The sequence below is a fragment of the Chinchilla lanigera genome, unplaced genomic scaffold, assembly GCF_000276665.1.
Source record: "Chinchilla lanigera isolate Chin_1 unplaced genomic scaffold, ChiLan1.0 scaffold00158, whole genome shotgun sequence".
Classification (NCBI taxonomy): Eukaryota; Metazoa; Chordata; class Mammalia; order Rodentia; family Chinchillidae; genus Chinchilla; species Chinchilla lanigera.
In genome coordinates, this window is record NW_004955559.1 from 1,992,898 (window position 1) to 2,007,149 (window position 14,252).

At 61.7% G+C, this 14,252-nt stretch overlaps 1 protein-coding gene across 1 annotated transcript in view; it reads left to right on the forward strand.

The window, feature by feature from the left end:
• The first annotated feature begins 1,953 nt into the window (after nucleotides 1-1,953).
• Lmtk3 (lemur tyrosine kinase 3) overlaps nucleotides 1,954-14,252 on the forward strand; it is a 16,728-nt gene continuing 4,429 nt past the window's right edge. Inside the window, 13 exon segments of the mRNA XM_013508949.1 lie at nucleotides 1,954-2,066; nucleotides 2,939-3,072; nucleotides 3,327-3,477; nucleotides 3,978-4,054; nucleotides 4,496-4,614; nucleotides 7,681-7,768; nucleotides 7,964-8,112; nucleotides 8,492-8,576; nucleotides 8,654-8,775; nucleotides 8,904-9,053; nucleotides 9,648-9,773; nucleotides 9,775-12,122; nucleotides 14,162-14,248. Coding sequence (XP_013364403.1) covers nucleotides 1,991-2,066; nucleotides 2,939-3,072; nucleotides 3,327-3,477; nucleotides 3,978-4,054; nucleotides 4,496-4,614; nucleotides 7,681-7,768; nucleotides 7,964-8,112; nucleotides 8,492-8,576; nucleotides 8,654-8,775; nucleotides 8,904-9,053; nucleotides 9,648-9,773; nucleotides 9,775-12,122; nucleotides 14,162-14,248 — 3,712 coding nt within the window. The 5' untranslated portion in view covers nucleotides 1,954-1,990.

Sequence of the window (14,252 nt, forward strand, 5' to 3'; positions counted from 1 at the left end):
CGCCGCGCGTCGCCGAGGGGACGCGTCGCAGGTGCCGTCGGGCGATGGAGACGTCCGCGCCGAGGGCGGGAGCCCGCGCTTCCGGGTGTGTCTGCAGCTCGGGGTGCGGGGGGACCCCGCGACGGCGGCTTGGCACGCGCGCGCGTGTGTGTCCGTGTCTGATGTGTCGCTGTCCCTGCCCGGGTTCCAGTCCCAGCTCAGCCCTTTCCGGGCTGTGTGCCGTGGGGCGGGTGACTCCCCTGGCTGTGCCTCAGTCCCCGCGCTGTGCAGTGGGGCTGGATAAGAGTACCGGCCTCCGAGGGCTGTGATGAGGATTAAAGGTAACAGTATAAAGCGCTGAGAACAACGTCTGGCACAGAGTAAACACTCAGAAGAATAAACAAATAAAATAAACGGTGATCGTGTATCTTTTGTTATGAGGCAAGTGGAGGCAAGTGTCGTGGTTGTGCAACGTCTGTGACCCTCCTCGGAGAAGCGCTGCCTGTGTGTGTTTGTTCTGCTGTGTCACGTGTGCCTGTGTATGTTTACGTATGTGATGTTTGGCTAGCTGGGAAGGAGTCTCTGTAGCCTCGGAAACTTTTTTTTTTGGTACCTGGAATTGAACTCAGGACCTTGTGCTTGCCAGGCAGGTGCTGTGCTGCTGAGCTATATCCCTGGCCAGGCTTGATTACCTTGTGTGAAATGTGTATTGTGCATTTGCAGTGTGTGTGTCTAAGCCTATTAGGTGTGTGTTGTTCTGGGTGTGCTTTTCATGTGCATGCCTGTGTATTTATGTGTAGTATGTGTGATTGGGTATATTTGTATGTAATGTGTCTGCATGGATGAGTGCCACGTATTTCTGTATTTTTGTATGAGTCGTGTAGCTTTGTATGTATGAGTTGTGTGCGTCTGTGGGCATCTACATATGTGATGAGTCTGTATTCTGGGGAGCAAAGTGTGTGTCATATGCATCTCCTCTGTGACGATCCACATGCATGTGTTGTTTCTGTGCACTCACATGTATGATGTGCCTGTCTGCACGCATGTGTCTGTGTGTCTCTGTGTTCCCGTATGTGACACGTGTCTCTGCAAGATGCGCCTGTATGCTCGTGTGCATGTATGTAACACTTGCTCTCTGGGTTTTGTCACCCACTTGCCTGTTTGTGACTGTGTGCCTCAGCGTGTCACTGTGGCACCTATCTGTGGCTTTGGGGACTGACTTTGTCTACGGTGTGTGGAGGTCTTTGTGAGGCTTTCATGTCCCTGTGCGGCCCTGTGCACCTTGCCTGTGTGTTTTCAGTGTGGCCTGTCCCTGCGTCTTTGTGTGTGATGTGTACGTGTCCCCGTCTACTGATGGCTGTCCACCTTTGTATGTGATGTGTTTGTCTTTGAGAGTCACTGCGACGTGTGTCAGCTCTGTGTGGGCTGCGTGTTCTTGACATCTGCATCTTGGCATGTAGCACACATGTCCGTGCCGCGGCATGTCACGGTGGTGTCAGGGCCAGGCACTGGGGACTCTGGGCCACCCCCTCCCACTGCAAGGGTCTGCTGGTCCTGTCTGTCCCCCCTCCCCTCTCTCCCCTCCCTCCTGGCGGCCAATGCTACCGGGAGCCAGTTGCCATGACAACACTCCATCCTCCCTCCATCCTCCCTCCTCCCACCCTTCCTCTGACAGGCTCTCTGCTCCCCCAATCCTGGTTGTCCTCGGGGGCGGGGCCCTCATTCTCGCCCCCCCATCTTACCCTCTCCCCCCCCCACCCCAGCCACCCCGGCTCCCCAGCTCCTCTCCTCTGTCCGCCTCTCCATCCCTTCATCAGTCTGTCCCTTCAAAGAGGGGGAGGGGGGTACCTGAGCCAGCAAGCAGCCCCTCCCTCCCCCGTCCTGCGTCTCCTGCCCCTCTCCTGGGCTGGGGGAGGCCAGGGTCGTGCGGGTCCCCATGGCCGGGGGCTGAGGGCCCGCCCCCCCCCTCCCCAGCCGCCACCACCTCCACCTCCCTTCCATCCTCGACAAGATGCCTGCCCCCGGCGCCCTCATCCTCCTGGCGGCCGTCTCCGCCTCCGGCTGCCTGGCGTCTCCGGCCCATCCCGGTGAGTTCGTCCGGCCATCCGTCCGTCCAGGGCCCCCACCCCCACTGCGGCCTGGCTGCTGCTGGGCCCTGTCCGCGGGGCTCCCGATCCGTCACCTGTGCGCGTCTCGGCGCTGCCGAACTGGGCCTTCCAGCCGCGGGGACGGCGCCTGTGTCGGCGGGGCCTGGGGGAGCCTGGCTGGGGGCTGGGCTGGGAGGGGGCCTGTCTGGCAACATGTGTGTTTGTGTGCACGCATGTGTGCGCGCCGGTGTGTGCAGGGAGGCAGAGAAGGCCGGGCCTCTGGGAGATCGGGGGCAGAGGGCAGTAATACTATTTCTAAGGGGCGCACAACACAGAGGCTGGCTAGCTTTGGGGGAGACACAGGGCTTGCAGAGTGCCCCTTCTCGGGGGCTTGGGCTGGGGTAAGAGGACAGGCCTGGGCTCCAGGCGTCTTGAGGAGACAGGTCTCAGCACCCCCTGATCGGCAGCGAGGGGGGCAGCACGGGGCAAGAATCTTCCCCTAGTCTGTAGCTGAGGGATCGGGGTGATGAGTCTGCCCTGGAGAGCACACTGTAAATGCTGAGGGCCCTGGGCCTATTCCTCCTTCCCTCAATCCTCATCTGAATTCTTTAACGTCTGGGGTGAAGGGATGCGGTGGGGGGGGGGTCCCAGCTTGGGCGAGGGGAAGAACCCCACCCCCAGCCCGACCACCTGGGAAGGCCGCAAACTACAACTCCCACAAGGCCCTGGGCCATCTGGCTCTCCTGCTAAGGGGCCCCTGGCTTCAGAGTATCATGGGAATTGTAGTCCAAGACTGACCAGGATGGGAGGGGCTCGGAGTGCAGAAGCCAGGTGCCTGAAGTCCAGACCCCAGCCCAGCCCTGTGCCCACAGATGGATTCGCCCTGGGCCGGGCCCCTCTGGCCCCTCCCTATGCCGTGGTCCTCATTTCCTGCTCAGGCCTGTTGGCCTTCATCTTCCTCCTCCTCACCTGTCTGTGCTGCAAAAGGGGCGATGTCGGTTTCAAGGTGAGGTGCCTGAGGCGCTAACGTGTTCCGCCCTCTCCAAAGCCAGGTGTCCAGGGAGGAGGGGCAGCAAATCAGAGAGCTCACTCTGACCTGAACTTCTGGCAGCGAGGCCTGGAGCCTTGGGATGTGGAAACTGGGGTGGCGCTGGGGCTGGGCTGGAGGATATTATGAGCCCCATGGGGCGACACCCTTAAGGGGAGGATGCCAGGGTGTCTCTCAGCCCTGTGTTCTGCTCCTCACCTCCCCGGGCCCAGGAGTTTGAGAACCCTGAAGGGGAGGACTGCTCCGGGGAGTACACGCCCCCTGCGGAGGAGACCTCCTCCTCACAGTCGCTGCCAGATGTCTACATTCTCCCGCTGGCTGAGGTCTCCCTGCCAATGCCTGCCCCGCAGCCTGCACACTCAGGTACTGCCCCATGCCCAGACCAGGGTGCCATGGTCCCGGGGGGCAGGGCAGATGGCTCTGAGCGTCTTCCCTGCAGGGACCAGGAAGCTGAGCCTGGAGAGGCAGAGGTGGGAGCCCCAGGTTCATGGAAGTAGCCCACAGAGAGGCAGACAGATATCGTCTTGGTGGAAGCCATTGCTTAATCCAAAACCAGACTTGGGGATTCTTGTGGGGCAATGGATGGTGAGATCAGCCTAGATCTCAATCTCAGAGGCAGCCAATGGGAGGCTGAAATCAAGTCATAGGAGCTGGGATGCCAAAGGGAAAGACTGATTGGATGCTGGAATGTTGTGGGCAGCCAATGAGGAGGCTGAGATCCTGTCATGGAATGTTGGAGGCAGCCAATAAAAAGAGACTGGTGCCTGCTTTGACCGGAGTTAACCACTGAGTTGGGAGGGGGCCAGGGTGATGGCAGCTGGGAGGCAAGAGAAGCTCAGGGGCCTCCCCCTTCCCCCTCCCAGACATGACCACCCCCCTGGGCCTTAGCCGTCAGCACCTCAGCTACCTGCAAGAAATTGGGAGTGGCTGGTTTGGGAAGGTGAGTGGGGCCGGGCTGGGAGGTAGGGGGTCCATACAGACCTGGCCTGTGCTCCTGTTCTGTGTCCATCCCCCACCCCTCCTCTCACCACTTCGCATCCGTCCCTCAACCCCAAGCCTCCCCTCCCAGCACCCCCATTCACCTCACCAGCACCCACCCGCCACCTCCCCCGCATCTGTCGGTCAGCGCCTCCCTCCTCACTCCATTGACCACTCCGCCTCGCCATTCGGCTCTCCACGCGTCCGTCCGTCTGTCCATCCTTCCATCGGTCCCTGCGTCCATCGGACTCTGGGCCTGTGAGTCTCTCACCCGTGTCTGGTGGGGGATGGATGAGGGTGGCGGGGTGTGAGGGAGGGGCCGGGAAGGAGAGGGGAGTCCGGGTCCCGGGGCCAGAGCTGGGGACATGGCCCTGTTTGACCCCATCTGGTGCCCCTTGGTCAGGTGATCCTGGGAGAGATCTTCTCTGACTACACCCCGGCCCAGGTGGTGGTGAAGGAGCTCCGGGCCAGCGCCGGGCCGCTGGAGCAGCGCAAGTTCATCTCGGAAGCCCAGCCATACAGGTCCAGAGGCCTCTCCGCCTCGTGGGTTCTGGGAGCGTGCAGGTTTGCCGGTCCATGCAGGGCACACCGGCGAGAGCGGAAGGGCAGCATGGACTCGAATCTTCAGTCTGCCTCTTGCAGACTGTGCGGCTTGGGTCCAGGGATTTCCCTCCCAGAGTGTTAGGTTGTCCCGTCAAACCTCAGGGTGTGCAGTGCAGCGGAGGTGGGGTGCGTGCGCCGAGGCTGAGCTAGGGCGGGTGAGCCAAGGAGGCCTGTGTGTCCCTGTGACTGGGACAGCAGGAAGGTGGGGGACGCCCTGTGTTAGGTGCATTGTGAGGTATGAGTTTCCTGTCATGGAAATGGTGTATATGCAGAGGACTCTGATCAGAACTGTTGTAAAAGTGACATAGATACTGAACTTTGTCATTCCCTTGCTCCAAAACCTCCTATGGCTCCCTGTTGCCCACAGAGAAAGTTTTGTTCTTCCTTACTGCTGAGAGGACCTCAGCCTGACCCTGTTCTCCTGCCATCGTCCCCATTGCTCCAAACACACTTGACTCCTCGCTGGCTATCTCCCACATTACAGCCTCTTTCCTTCCTTGGCCATTAGGTTTTGTTTTTTTTTTTTTGAGACAAGGTTTTGCTATGCAGTTCAGGCTGGCCTTGAACTCATTTTGTAGCCCAGGCTGGCCTCGAACTTGCAGTGATCCTCCTGCCTCAGCCTCCCAAACACTGGGATTACAGGTGTGTGCCTACACACCCGGCTATTTTTGCTTTTTCCACTTTTTAAAAAAAAAATTTTGAGACAGCATCTCCTTAAGTCACTAAATTGCCCAGGCTGGGCTTGAACTTGAAATCCTCCTGCCTCAGCTTCCCAGAGTGCTGGGGTCACAGGTGAGCACCACCACGCTACACCTTGCTTTTCACCTGTCTCTCGCTAGACCTGAGCTGGCAACCATAGCTATTTAGATTTCAGCTAAATAGAACGAAATTGAATTCACTCATATCTGAGTCACTCCTGCCACATTTTGGGGGCCTCAGCTATAAGTGCCCACGTGTTGCACAGCGCAGGTCCAGAGCATTTCTATCTTCATAGAGAACACTGCTGGGCAGCACAAGTCTACACTGGCAGCTCAGGGTCTGTCTTGTCGCCCTTACACAAGTGCCATTGACCCTCAACAGACATTTCCTCAGCGAGCCGCAGGCCTGAGATCAAATCCCAGCGTGAGCAGCCTCTGCAGCTGCATGACCTTATGCAAGTCACTTCCCCTCTCTGGGGAATGCTGGGAAGATTTGGCAATGGAAGCGGCTGGGCTTGGCCACCAGTGTGCAGTGACCCCAGGTCCTTTCCAGGTCTGTCATCCTAGATCTCCCGGCCGCAGCCATTCCTCAGGCCCAGCACATGGCAAGTCTTTATTTATTTATTTATTTTTGTCTTTTTTTTTTTTTTTTTTTTTTTTTTTTTTTTTTTTTTTTTTGAGACAGGGTTTCACTATGCAGTTCAGGCTGGCCTTGAACTCACTTTATAGCCCAGGCTGGCCTCGAACTTGCAACGATCCTCCTGCCTCAGCCTCCCAAGTGCTGGGATTACAGGTTTGCACCACCATGTCCGGTGGCAAGTGCTTTATGAACTCTTCACCCAGGTGGGCATGGGAGTCAGGTACCCTCTCCCAGGTGGAGAAGGCCAGAGGAAAACAGCAGAGCCTCTGTTCGAATAAAGAGTGACCCTTGCCTCCTGTTAGGCCTTGGCAGGAAAAGAACTTTCCACACCCCCACGAAACCGCAGGCCCTGCCTGGAGGGTAAAGTCCTTTGCCAATTTTTTTGTACCGCGAATCGAACTCATGACCTCGTGCTTGCCAGGAAGGCACTGGGCTACTGAGCTATACCCCCAGCCTCACTAGGTTTTATTAAGCAACTATTCATCTACACACTGGGGACACAGCTGGGAACAAACTGTCCCAAAACTTCATTCCAGAGAAGGATTCCATACCTAGCAGAGGAGACACACAGATATAAACACCTTCTCAGGTGTGGTGGTCCAGCACTCTGGGAGGCTGAGGCAGGAGGATTGCAAGGTGGAGCCCAACCTGAGCAACTAAGTGTTTTAGCAAGTCCCTGTCTCAAAATAAAAAATAAAATAAAATAAAATAAAAATAGGTCTGGGATGGTAACTCATTACAGAGTGCCCTGGGTCACTGTACTAGAAGAAAAGTAAGGTAAATGATTAAATTTTCCAAAGAGAAGCTGCAAGAGGGTAAGTGCCGTGGGGAAACGTGGCAGTGTGTGACAGAGACAGGGACCTCTTTGGACAGGAGCAGCAGCGGGGCGGGACTGACTCGGAGGCCTCGCTGTGTAGAGCAGTGGGAAGCATGTTCCAGGCAGGAGGAACAGCAAGTGCAAAGCTGGGAGACAGGAGACACTGGGGGAGCCCAAGCACCCCAGAAGTGCAGTGAGGACGGAGGGCGAAACTAGAGGCAAACGTGTTCAAATACGAAGGGCAGAGCCAGCCAGGCCCTCTCGCCTAGCACCAGCTCCTCTCTGAGCCCTCGGGTCCACGGAGGAGGGAAGCGGAGGCGGGGAGGGGTGCACAGACACCGGGACAGTTGGGCTCAGGATTGAGACCCACAGTGGGAGGGTGCGGGAGGGGCATCAGGCTCAGCACTGGGGGGCAGGGAAGACTTGATGAGGGAGGGGCCCTGCAGAGAGCCCAGCAAGCACAGGGCAGAAGGAGTCTGGGGCAGAGCATGGCGGTGCCAGGCTGGGGGCGGTGACATCAGGAGCTGGGCCTCTCTGCGGCACCAGGGAGCCACAGAGGGTTGTGCGCAGGTGGGTGGCAGAGGAGGGACCAACTGCAGGCCAGGACTGTGGGTCCGGGAAGGAGGGGACAGAGCAGGGTGGGGCAGGATGAAGGCTGGGGGTGGGGAGGCAGACGGAGTCCTTGAGAGGCCATGCTGGGAAGGGGTGCGCGTGGGGTGGGCAGGGCCGATCCAAGAGGGCCCACTGAGCCCACGGCGGTTGCCACTGCAGTTTGGCTCTGCTGGGTGGTGGGGTGGGGCCTTCTCCCCTCACAAGCCACCTCCCCCCAGGAGCCTGCAGCACCCCAACGTCCTCCAGTGCCTGGGCTTGTGTGTGGAGACGCTGCCCTTCCTGCTGATTATGGAGTTCTGCCAGCTGGTGAGGGCCCCGCACCCCTGCATCCCTCTCCTCAGGGACACCTCTGCGGCTTGTGCTCCCCTTTCTCCAGCGCTGGCTGCACGCGTGGCCCCTGAGCAAGCGAGGGGGTGGTGGTATCACCCCTTTGAGCAGACAGGCCCCCATCCTTGCTTCGGGGAGGTGCTGTTGCGCTGACCGGGCCTGCCTCCTTCCCAGGGAGACCTGAAGCGGTACCTCCGGGCCCAGCGGCCCCCCGAAGGCCTGTCCCCAGAACTGCCCCCGCGAGATCTGAGGACACTGCAGAGGATGGGCCTGGAGATCGCCCGGGGGCTGGCGCACCTGCACTCGCACAACTACGTGCATAGGTGAGCAGGGTCCTAGGAGCGGGAGGAGAGGAAGGCAGAGAAGGTGGGGGAAAAGGCCTTGGGAGCCAGGAGAGGGGGCGGAGCCAGGCGACGAGGGGACGGGGCCAGGCCTGGAGGGGGAGGAGTCAGGTGGGGAAGGGGAGGGATCAGGCAGAGGGGGCGGAGCTAGGAAAGGAATGGGAGCAGAAGGAAGTCTGGTCGAAGGGAAGGAGCCAGGAGATGAGGGGGAGGAGTTAGGAGAGAAGGCGGAGTCAGGTAAGGAGAGGGGGAGGAGCCAGGAGAGGAACGCGCTTTAAGGGAGGAGGAGACTCGAGAATGGGGGAGGAGTCTGTGGAAAGTGGGCGTGGCGTCCTGGGCTCACCCTCTCCCCCTGGCGCAGCGACCTGGCTCTGCGTAACTGCCTGCTGACTTCCGACCTCACGGTGCGCATCGGAGACTATGGACTGGCGCACAGCAACTACAAGGTGGGGCGGCCCTCCGCGGAGTGGGGTGAGGTGGGCGGAGGTGGGGAGGCCCTGGCCGCCTGACCCGTCCCCCGCAGGAGGATTACTACCTGACCCCCGAGCGCCTGTGGATCCCGCTGCGCTGGGCGGCGCCCGAGCTCCTGGGGGAGCTGCACGGCACCTTCGTGGTGGTGGACCAGAGCCGTGAGAGCAACATCTGGTGAGGCCGGGCCCGGGGCAGGGACGGCCGCAGGTGCCTCCTGTGCGGAAACAGGCTGGAGAGGTGTAGGGCCGGCCCCTCCGCGGGCCAGGGCTGGACTGAGGCCTCCGCCTCTCCGTTCCGTGTAGGTCTTTGGGGGTGACCCTGTGGGAACTCTTTGAGTTTGGGGCCCAGCCCTACCGTCACTTGTCAGACGAAGAGGTCCTCGCCTTTGTTGTCCGCCAGCAGCACGTCAAGCTGGCCCGACCACGGCTCAAGCTGCCCTACGCGGACTACTGGTGAGGGCCAGGCCCTGACCCCCGGCCCTTGACCTCCCCACCCCAGGACCCCGTACTTCTTTTCGTTTGTTTGTTTTGTTTTTTGTCTTTTTGAGACAGGGTCTAGCTGTGCAGTTCAGGCTGGCCCTGAGGTCCCCTTGTAGCCCAGACTGGCCTTGAACTCACAGTGGTCCTCCTGCCTCAGCCTCCCACATGCTGGGATTACAGGCGTGTGCCACCGTGCCCGGCTTCCCCCTACTTCTTTCTGTGCCACCTACAATCTATTTCACCCTTCCACGCTACCCCGAGAGTAGAGAAGGGGCATCCTCACCCTCTCTGCCAGCATCTGCTCCTTGGATTGGGGAAATCGAGGCAGGCAGTGGCAGAGCTGGAATCTGAAGTGAGGCGACACTAACGCTAAAGGACCCCTGCTGCTTCCACTGTCTGATCCCAGAACTCACAGCCATCTCCCCACCCTGTGCCTCCCTGGCCCTCTAACTCCAGTCCGCTCTCCCCTTTCTGGGCCTCTGTCCCACCTCTACATGTCTGTCTGTCTGTCTGTCTGTCTCTCTGGGTCTCTGTCCTGCTCACTCTTGCCTTGCCCCTGTCCCCCAGGTATGACATTCTGCAGTCCTGCTGGCGGCCCCCTGCCCAGCGCCCCTCGGCCTCTGATCTCCAACTGCAGCTCACCTACCTGCTCTCTGAGCGGCCCCCCAGGCCCCCGCCCCCCCCCCCCCCCCCGAGACGGCCCCTTCCCCTGGCCCTGGCCTCCCTCACACAGCGCACCACGCCCGGGGACCCTCTCCTCGCAGTTTCCCCTTCTGGATGGCTTCCCCGGGGCGGACCCCGACGATGTGCTCACGGTCACTGAGAGCAGCCGTGGCCTCAACCTCGAGTGCCTGTGGGAGAAGGCCCGGCGTGGGGCCGGCCGCGGTGGGGGGGCACCTGCCTGGCAGCCGGCATCGGCGCCCCCGGCCCCCCATACCAACCCCTCCAACCCTTTTTACGAGGCGCTGTCCACGCCCAGTGTGCTGCCGGTCATCAGCGCCCGAAGCCCCTCCGTCAGCAGCGAGTACTACATCCGCCTCGAGGAGCACGGCTCCCCGCCCGAGCCCCTCTTCCCCAACGACTGGGACCCCCTGGACCCAGGCGTGCCCGCTGCTCAAGCCCCCCAGGCCCCCTCCGAGGTCCCCCAGCTGGTGTCCGAGACCTGGGCCTCCCCCCTCTTCCCTGCGCCCCGGCCCTTCCCGGCCCAGTCCTCTGCATCTGGCAGCTTCCTGCTGAGTGGCTGGGACCCCGAGGGCCGGGGCGCTGGGGAGACCTTGGCAGGAGACCCCGCCGAGGTTCTGGGGGAGCGGGGGACCGCCCCGTGGGCCGAAGAGGAGGAGGAGGAGGGCAGCTCCCCAGGGGAGGACAGCAGCAGCCTAGGGGTTGGCCCCAGCCGCCGGGGCCCCCTGCCCTGTCCCCTGTGCAGCCGCGAGGGGGCCTGCTCCTGCCTGCCACTGGAGCGGGGAGATGCTGTGGCCGGCTGGGGGGGCCACCCTGCCCTTGGGTGTCCTCACCCCCCAGAGGACGACTCCTCTCTGCGTGCAGAGCGGGGCTCCCTGGCCGACCTGCCCCTGGCGCCCCCCGCGTCAGCCCCCGCAGAGTTTTTGGACCCCCTCATGGGGGCCGCAGCACCCCAGTACCCCGGGCGGGGGCCACCTCCCGCTCCACCGCCCCCACCACCACCTCCCCGGGCGCCCTCGGAGCCGGCCGCGGCCCCCGACCCTCCGTCGGCCGAGGCCAGTCCAGGCTCAGGCCTGTCGTCTCCGGGCCCCAAGCCGGGAGACAGCGGCTACGAGACCGAGACCCCTTTTTCACCCGAGGGAGCCTTCCCAGGTGGGGAGGCAGCCGAGGAGGAAGGGGTCCCTCGGCCGCGGGCTCCCCCCGAGCCACCCGACCCAGGAGCGCCCCGGCCACCCCCAGACCCGGGTCCCCTCCCACTCCCAGGGGCCCGGGAGAAGCCAGCCTTCGTAGTTCAAGTGGACACCGAGCAGCTGCTGGTGTCCCTGCGGGAGGGCGTGACCAGGAGCCTCCTCGGAGACAGCCGGGAGACCGGACCCGGGAAGGCGGGGAGAGGCCCCGGGAACAGAGAGAAAGCCCTGGGCCTGAACAGGGACCTGCCAGTCCTGGGCGGCGGGAAGAAAGCCCCAAGCCTAAGCCTTCCCGTGAACGGGGTGACAGTGTTGGGGAGCGGGGCCCAGAGAGCCCCCGACATCGAGGAGAAGCCTGCAGAGAACGGGGGCCTGGGGTCCCCAGAGAGAGAAGTGAAAGCGCTGGCGAATGGGGAGCTGACACCACCAAGGAGGCAGAAGGAACTGGAGAATGGGGAGCTGAGGTCCCCAGAGGCCGGGGAGAAGGTGCTGGCGAATGGGGGGCCGATCCCCCCCGAGATCGAGGAGAAGGTCTCAGAGAATGGGCTCCTGAGGTTCCCCAGGAACACGGAGAGGCCGACAGAGACTGGGCCGTGGAGAGCCCCAGGGCCCCGGGAGAAGACGCCCGAGAGTGGGGGACCAGCCCCCGAGACCCCGCTGGAGAGAGCCCCTGCACCCAGCGAGGTGGCCTCGCCGCAGAACGGCTTGGAGACAGCCCCTGGCCCCCCTGGCCCAGCCCCCAAGAGCGGGATGCTGGACCCCGGGACGGAGAGGAGAGCCCACGAGACTGGGGGGGTGCCGAGAGCCCCCGGGGCTGGGAGGCTGGACCTCGGGAGTGGGGGCCGAGCCCCAGTGGGCGTGGCGATGGCCCCCGGCGGCGGCCCCGGAAGCGGCGTGGACGCAAAGGCCGGATGGGCAGACAGCACGAGGCCACAGCCACTGCCACCGCTGCCGCCTCCGGAAGCCCAGCCGAGGAGGCCGGAGCCGGTGCCCCCGAGAGTCAGGCCGGAGGTGGCCTCCGAGGGAGAGCCCGGGGTCCCAGACAGCAAGGCCGGCGGAGACACGGCACCCAGCGGAGACGGGGACCTCTCCAAGCCCGAGAGGAAGGGCCCCGAGATGCCACGACTGTTCTTGGACTTGGGACCCCCACAGGGGAACAGCGAACAGATCAAAGGTGAGGAGGCTTGGGGAGGTGGGGACTGGACCTTCTGGGGTGGCTGTGGCAGTGAGGATGCCGCGTCAGGCTGCCAAAACCGGGCACAAAACCTGGCTCTTTCCCTTCCCTATTCAGCATTGGGCAGACGTGTTTGCTGCTCGGTGACTCAGTTTCCCTGTCTGCCAAGAACAGGTGACAGTTCAAGATGGCTGTGAGGGTTGAGTTTGGGCCTGGGGCCTGAGTCTCGGCCAAGAGCTGCTGTTACTGATATGATCTAGATCAGGGGTCCTAGAGGCAGACACCGGACAGTACCAGGAAAGGGTGAAGTAGGCTGAGGAAGAGAGATGGAGAGTAGGGAGGAAGGGCCTTCTCTACAGGCGGCTGCCACGTCCCAGGAAGCCCACGCAGAGTTGCCAAGTCTGCTGCTTTTCCTTTTGATTTTTTTTTTTGTCTTTTTGAGACAGGGTCTTGCTGTGCAGTTCAGGCTGACCTTGAGCTCACTTTGTAGCCCAGGCTGGTCTCGAACTCACAAGGATCTTCCTGCCTCAGCCTCCCGAGTGTTGGGAGTGTTGGGATTACAGGCATGCACCACCATGCCCGACTTGCTTTTCCTCTTGAAACCAGAGCACTGGTTCTACCCAATTCCAAGGAAGCAGAGGTGTGTGTGAGGCAGGGTAGGCTGCTGGCTTGCAATCTCCGCTTTAAACTCTCCAGTGAACCAGGGTGTCTGCCCAACGTGCCATGCTGCCAGCAGCACGGTGTTGAGGGTTGGGGGGCTCAAGAACAGAGGTTGGGGGGCTTTGCTCTAGAGCGGTGGTCCAAGAGTAGATAAACGGAGAGGAAGGACGAACAGCCCTGTATGGGAGGAAGCCCGACTTCCTTAAACACCCGTGTGACAGTTACCAGTGCGGGTGACCTTCCAGCCATGCTGTGTCTCCACGGACCAGCGGGGCATATGGCTCGGGCAGCCAGGGCCAGGACACAGGCTGCGACAGGCCTCGGGGATTTACTGGGGAGTTTGTGATCAGCTCTGTGAAGACAGGGGGCAGCATGACCATGTTAGTTGATGAGAATCCATCAGGTTGGGGCTGCTGGGGAGAAAAAGCTGGGAATGGCTTTTTTCCACCCAGAGAATTCCTAGTCATTGCCCTCTCTAAGATCTCCCTTCCCTGGGAAGTCGGCCTGGCTTCTGAAGGCTGTCACTCTGTCCTTTCTCCTGGCCCTGTGGGGACCCTCTCTGAGACATACCTTGGATCGCATCATCTGAGGTGCTCAGTCAGGGAAGGTCTCAACAGGAAGGGGACTTCTGAGAGAAGTGAAGGAGAGGAGGTGTGAGCCAGGCGGGCACCTGGGGCAGTGGTGTTGCAGGGAGAGGGCACCGAGATGGACACTAGTTTGGCATGTTCAGGGCATAGCCATTCTTCTCTCTGCCCTCCTCTCATCCTATCTATTTGCCAGTGAGAACCAGGCTCAGAGGTGGACCTGCTTGTCCAGGGACACAGCAAGGGAAGACAGGTTTGGGTTGGAAGCTCGTTATCCTCCTCCAGGAACCTGAAATCTCCTTTGCTCCCTGCAGGCTGAGACTGGGGGGCTGGGGCAGAGTAGGGGTTTGGAGATGGTTAGACGCCGCTGCTTTGGCCGGCAAGGGCCAGCGGGGGAAGTACGTGGCCAGGATCACACAGCAGGGAATGTCCCGCATTAACCCCACAGACCTGAGTACTTCTGCTGCTCAGGGAGGTAGCAGGGCCAGAGCCTTGTGCCTGCCCTGCTGGGAGATCTCCGAGGGCTGGAAAGGCCCAGAGCCTGAGGACCAGCAGGACTTGAACCAGAAAAGGGAACAGCACTGCAGAGGCTCAGAGGATATGACTGCATGAAGCCGGAATGGGGTGGGGAGGGAGACAGCGGTCAGCCAGATGGGGTGGCCAGTCTGCTGGGCTGCGGGAGAAGCCGGGCTTTAGGCCCTGGGTCCTGCGGCACCATAGGGGAAAGAGCACTGGAGTGGGACGCGGGAGGGCCTGCCTCAGTTTCCCCGAAGGCTCACGCTCTCTCCCCTGCAGCCAAGCTCTCGCGCCTGTCGCTGGCGCTGCCGCCGCTCACGCTCTCACCGTTCCCGGGCCCGGGCCCGCGGCGGCCCCCATGGGAGGGCGC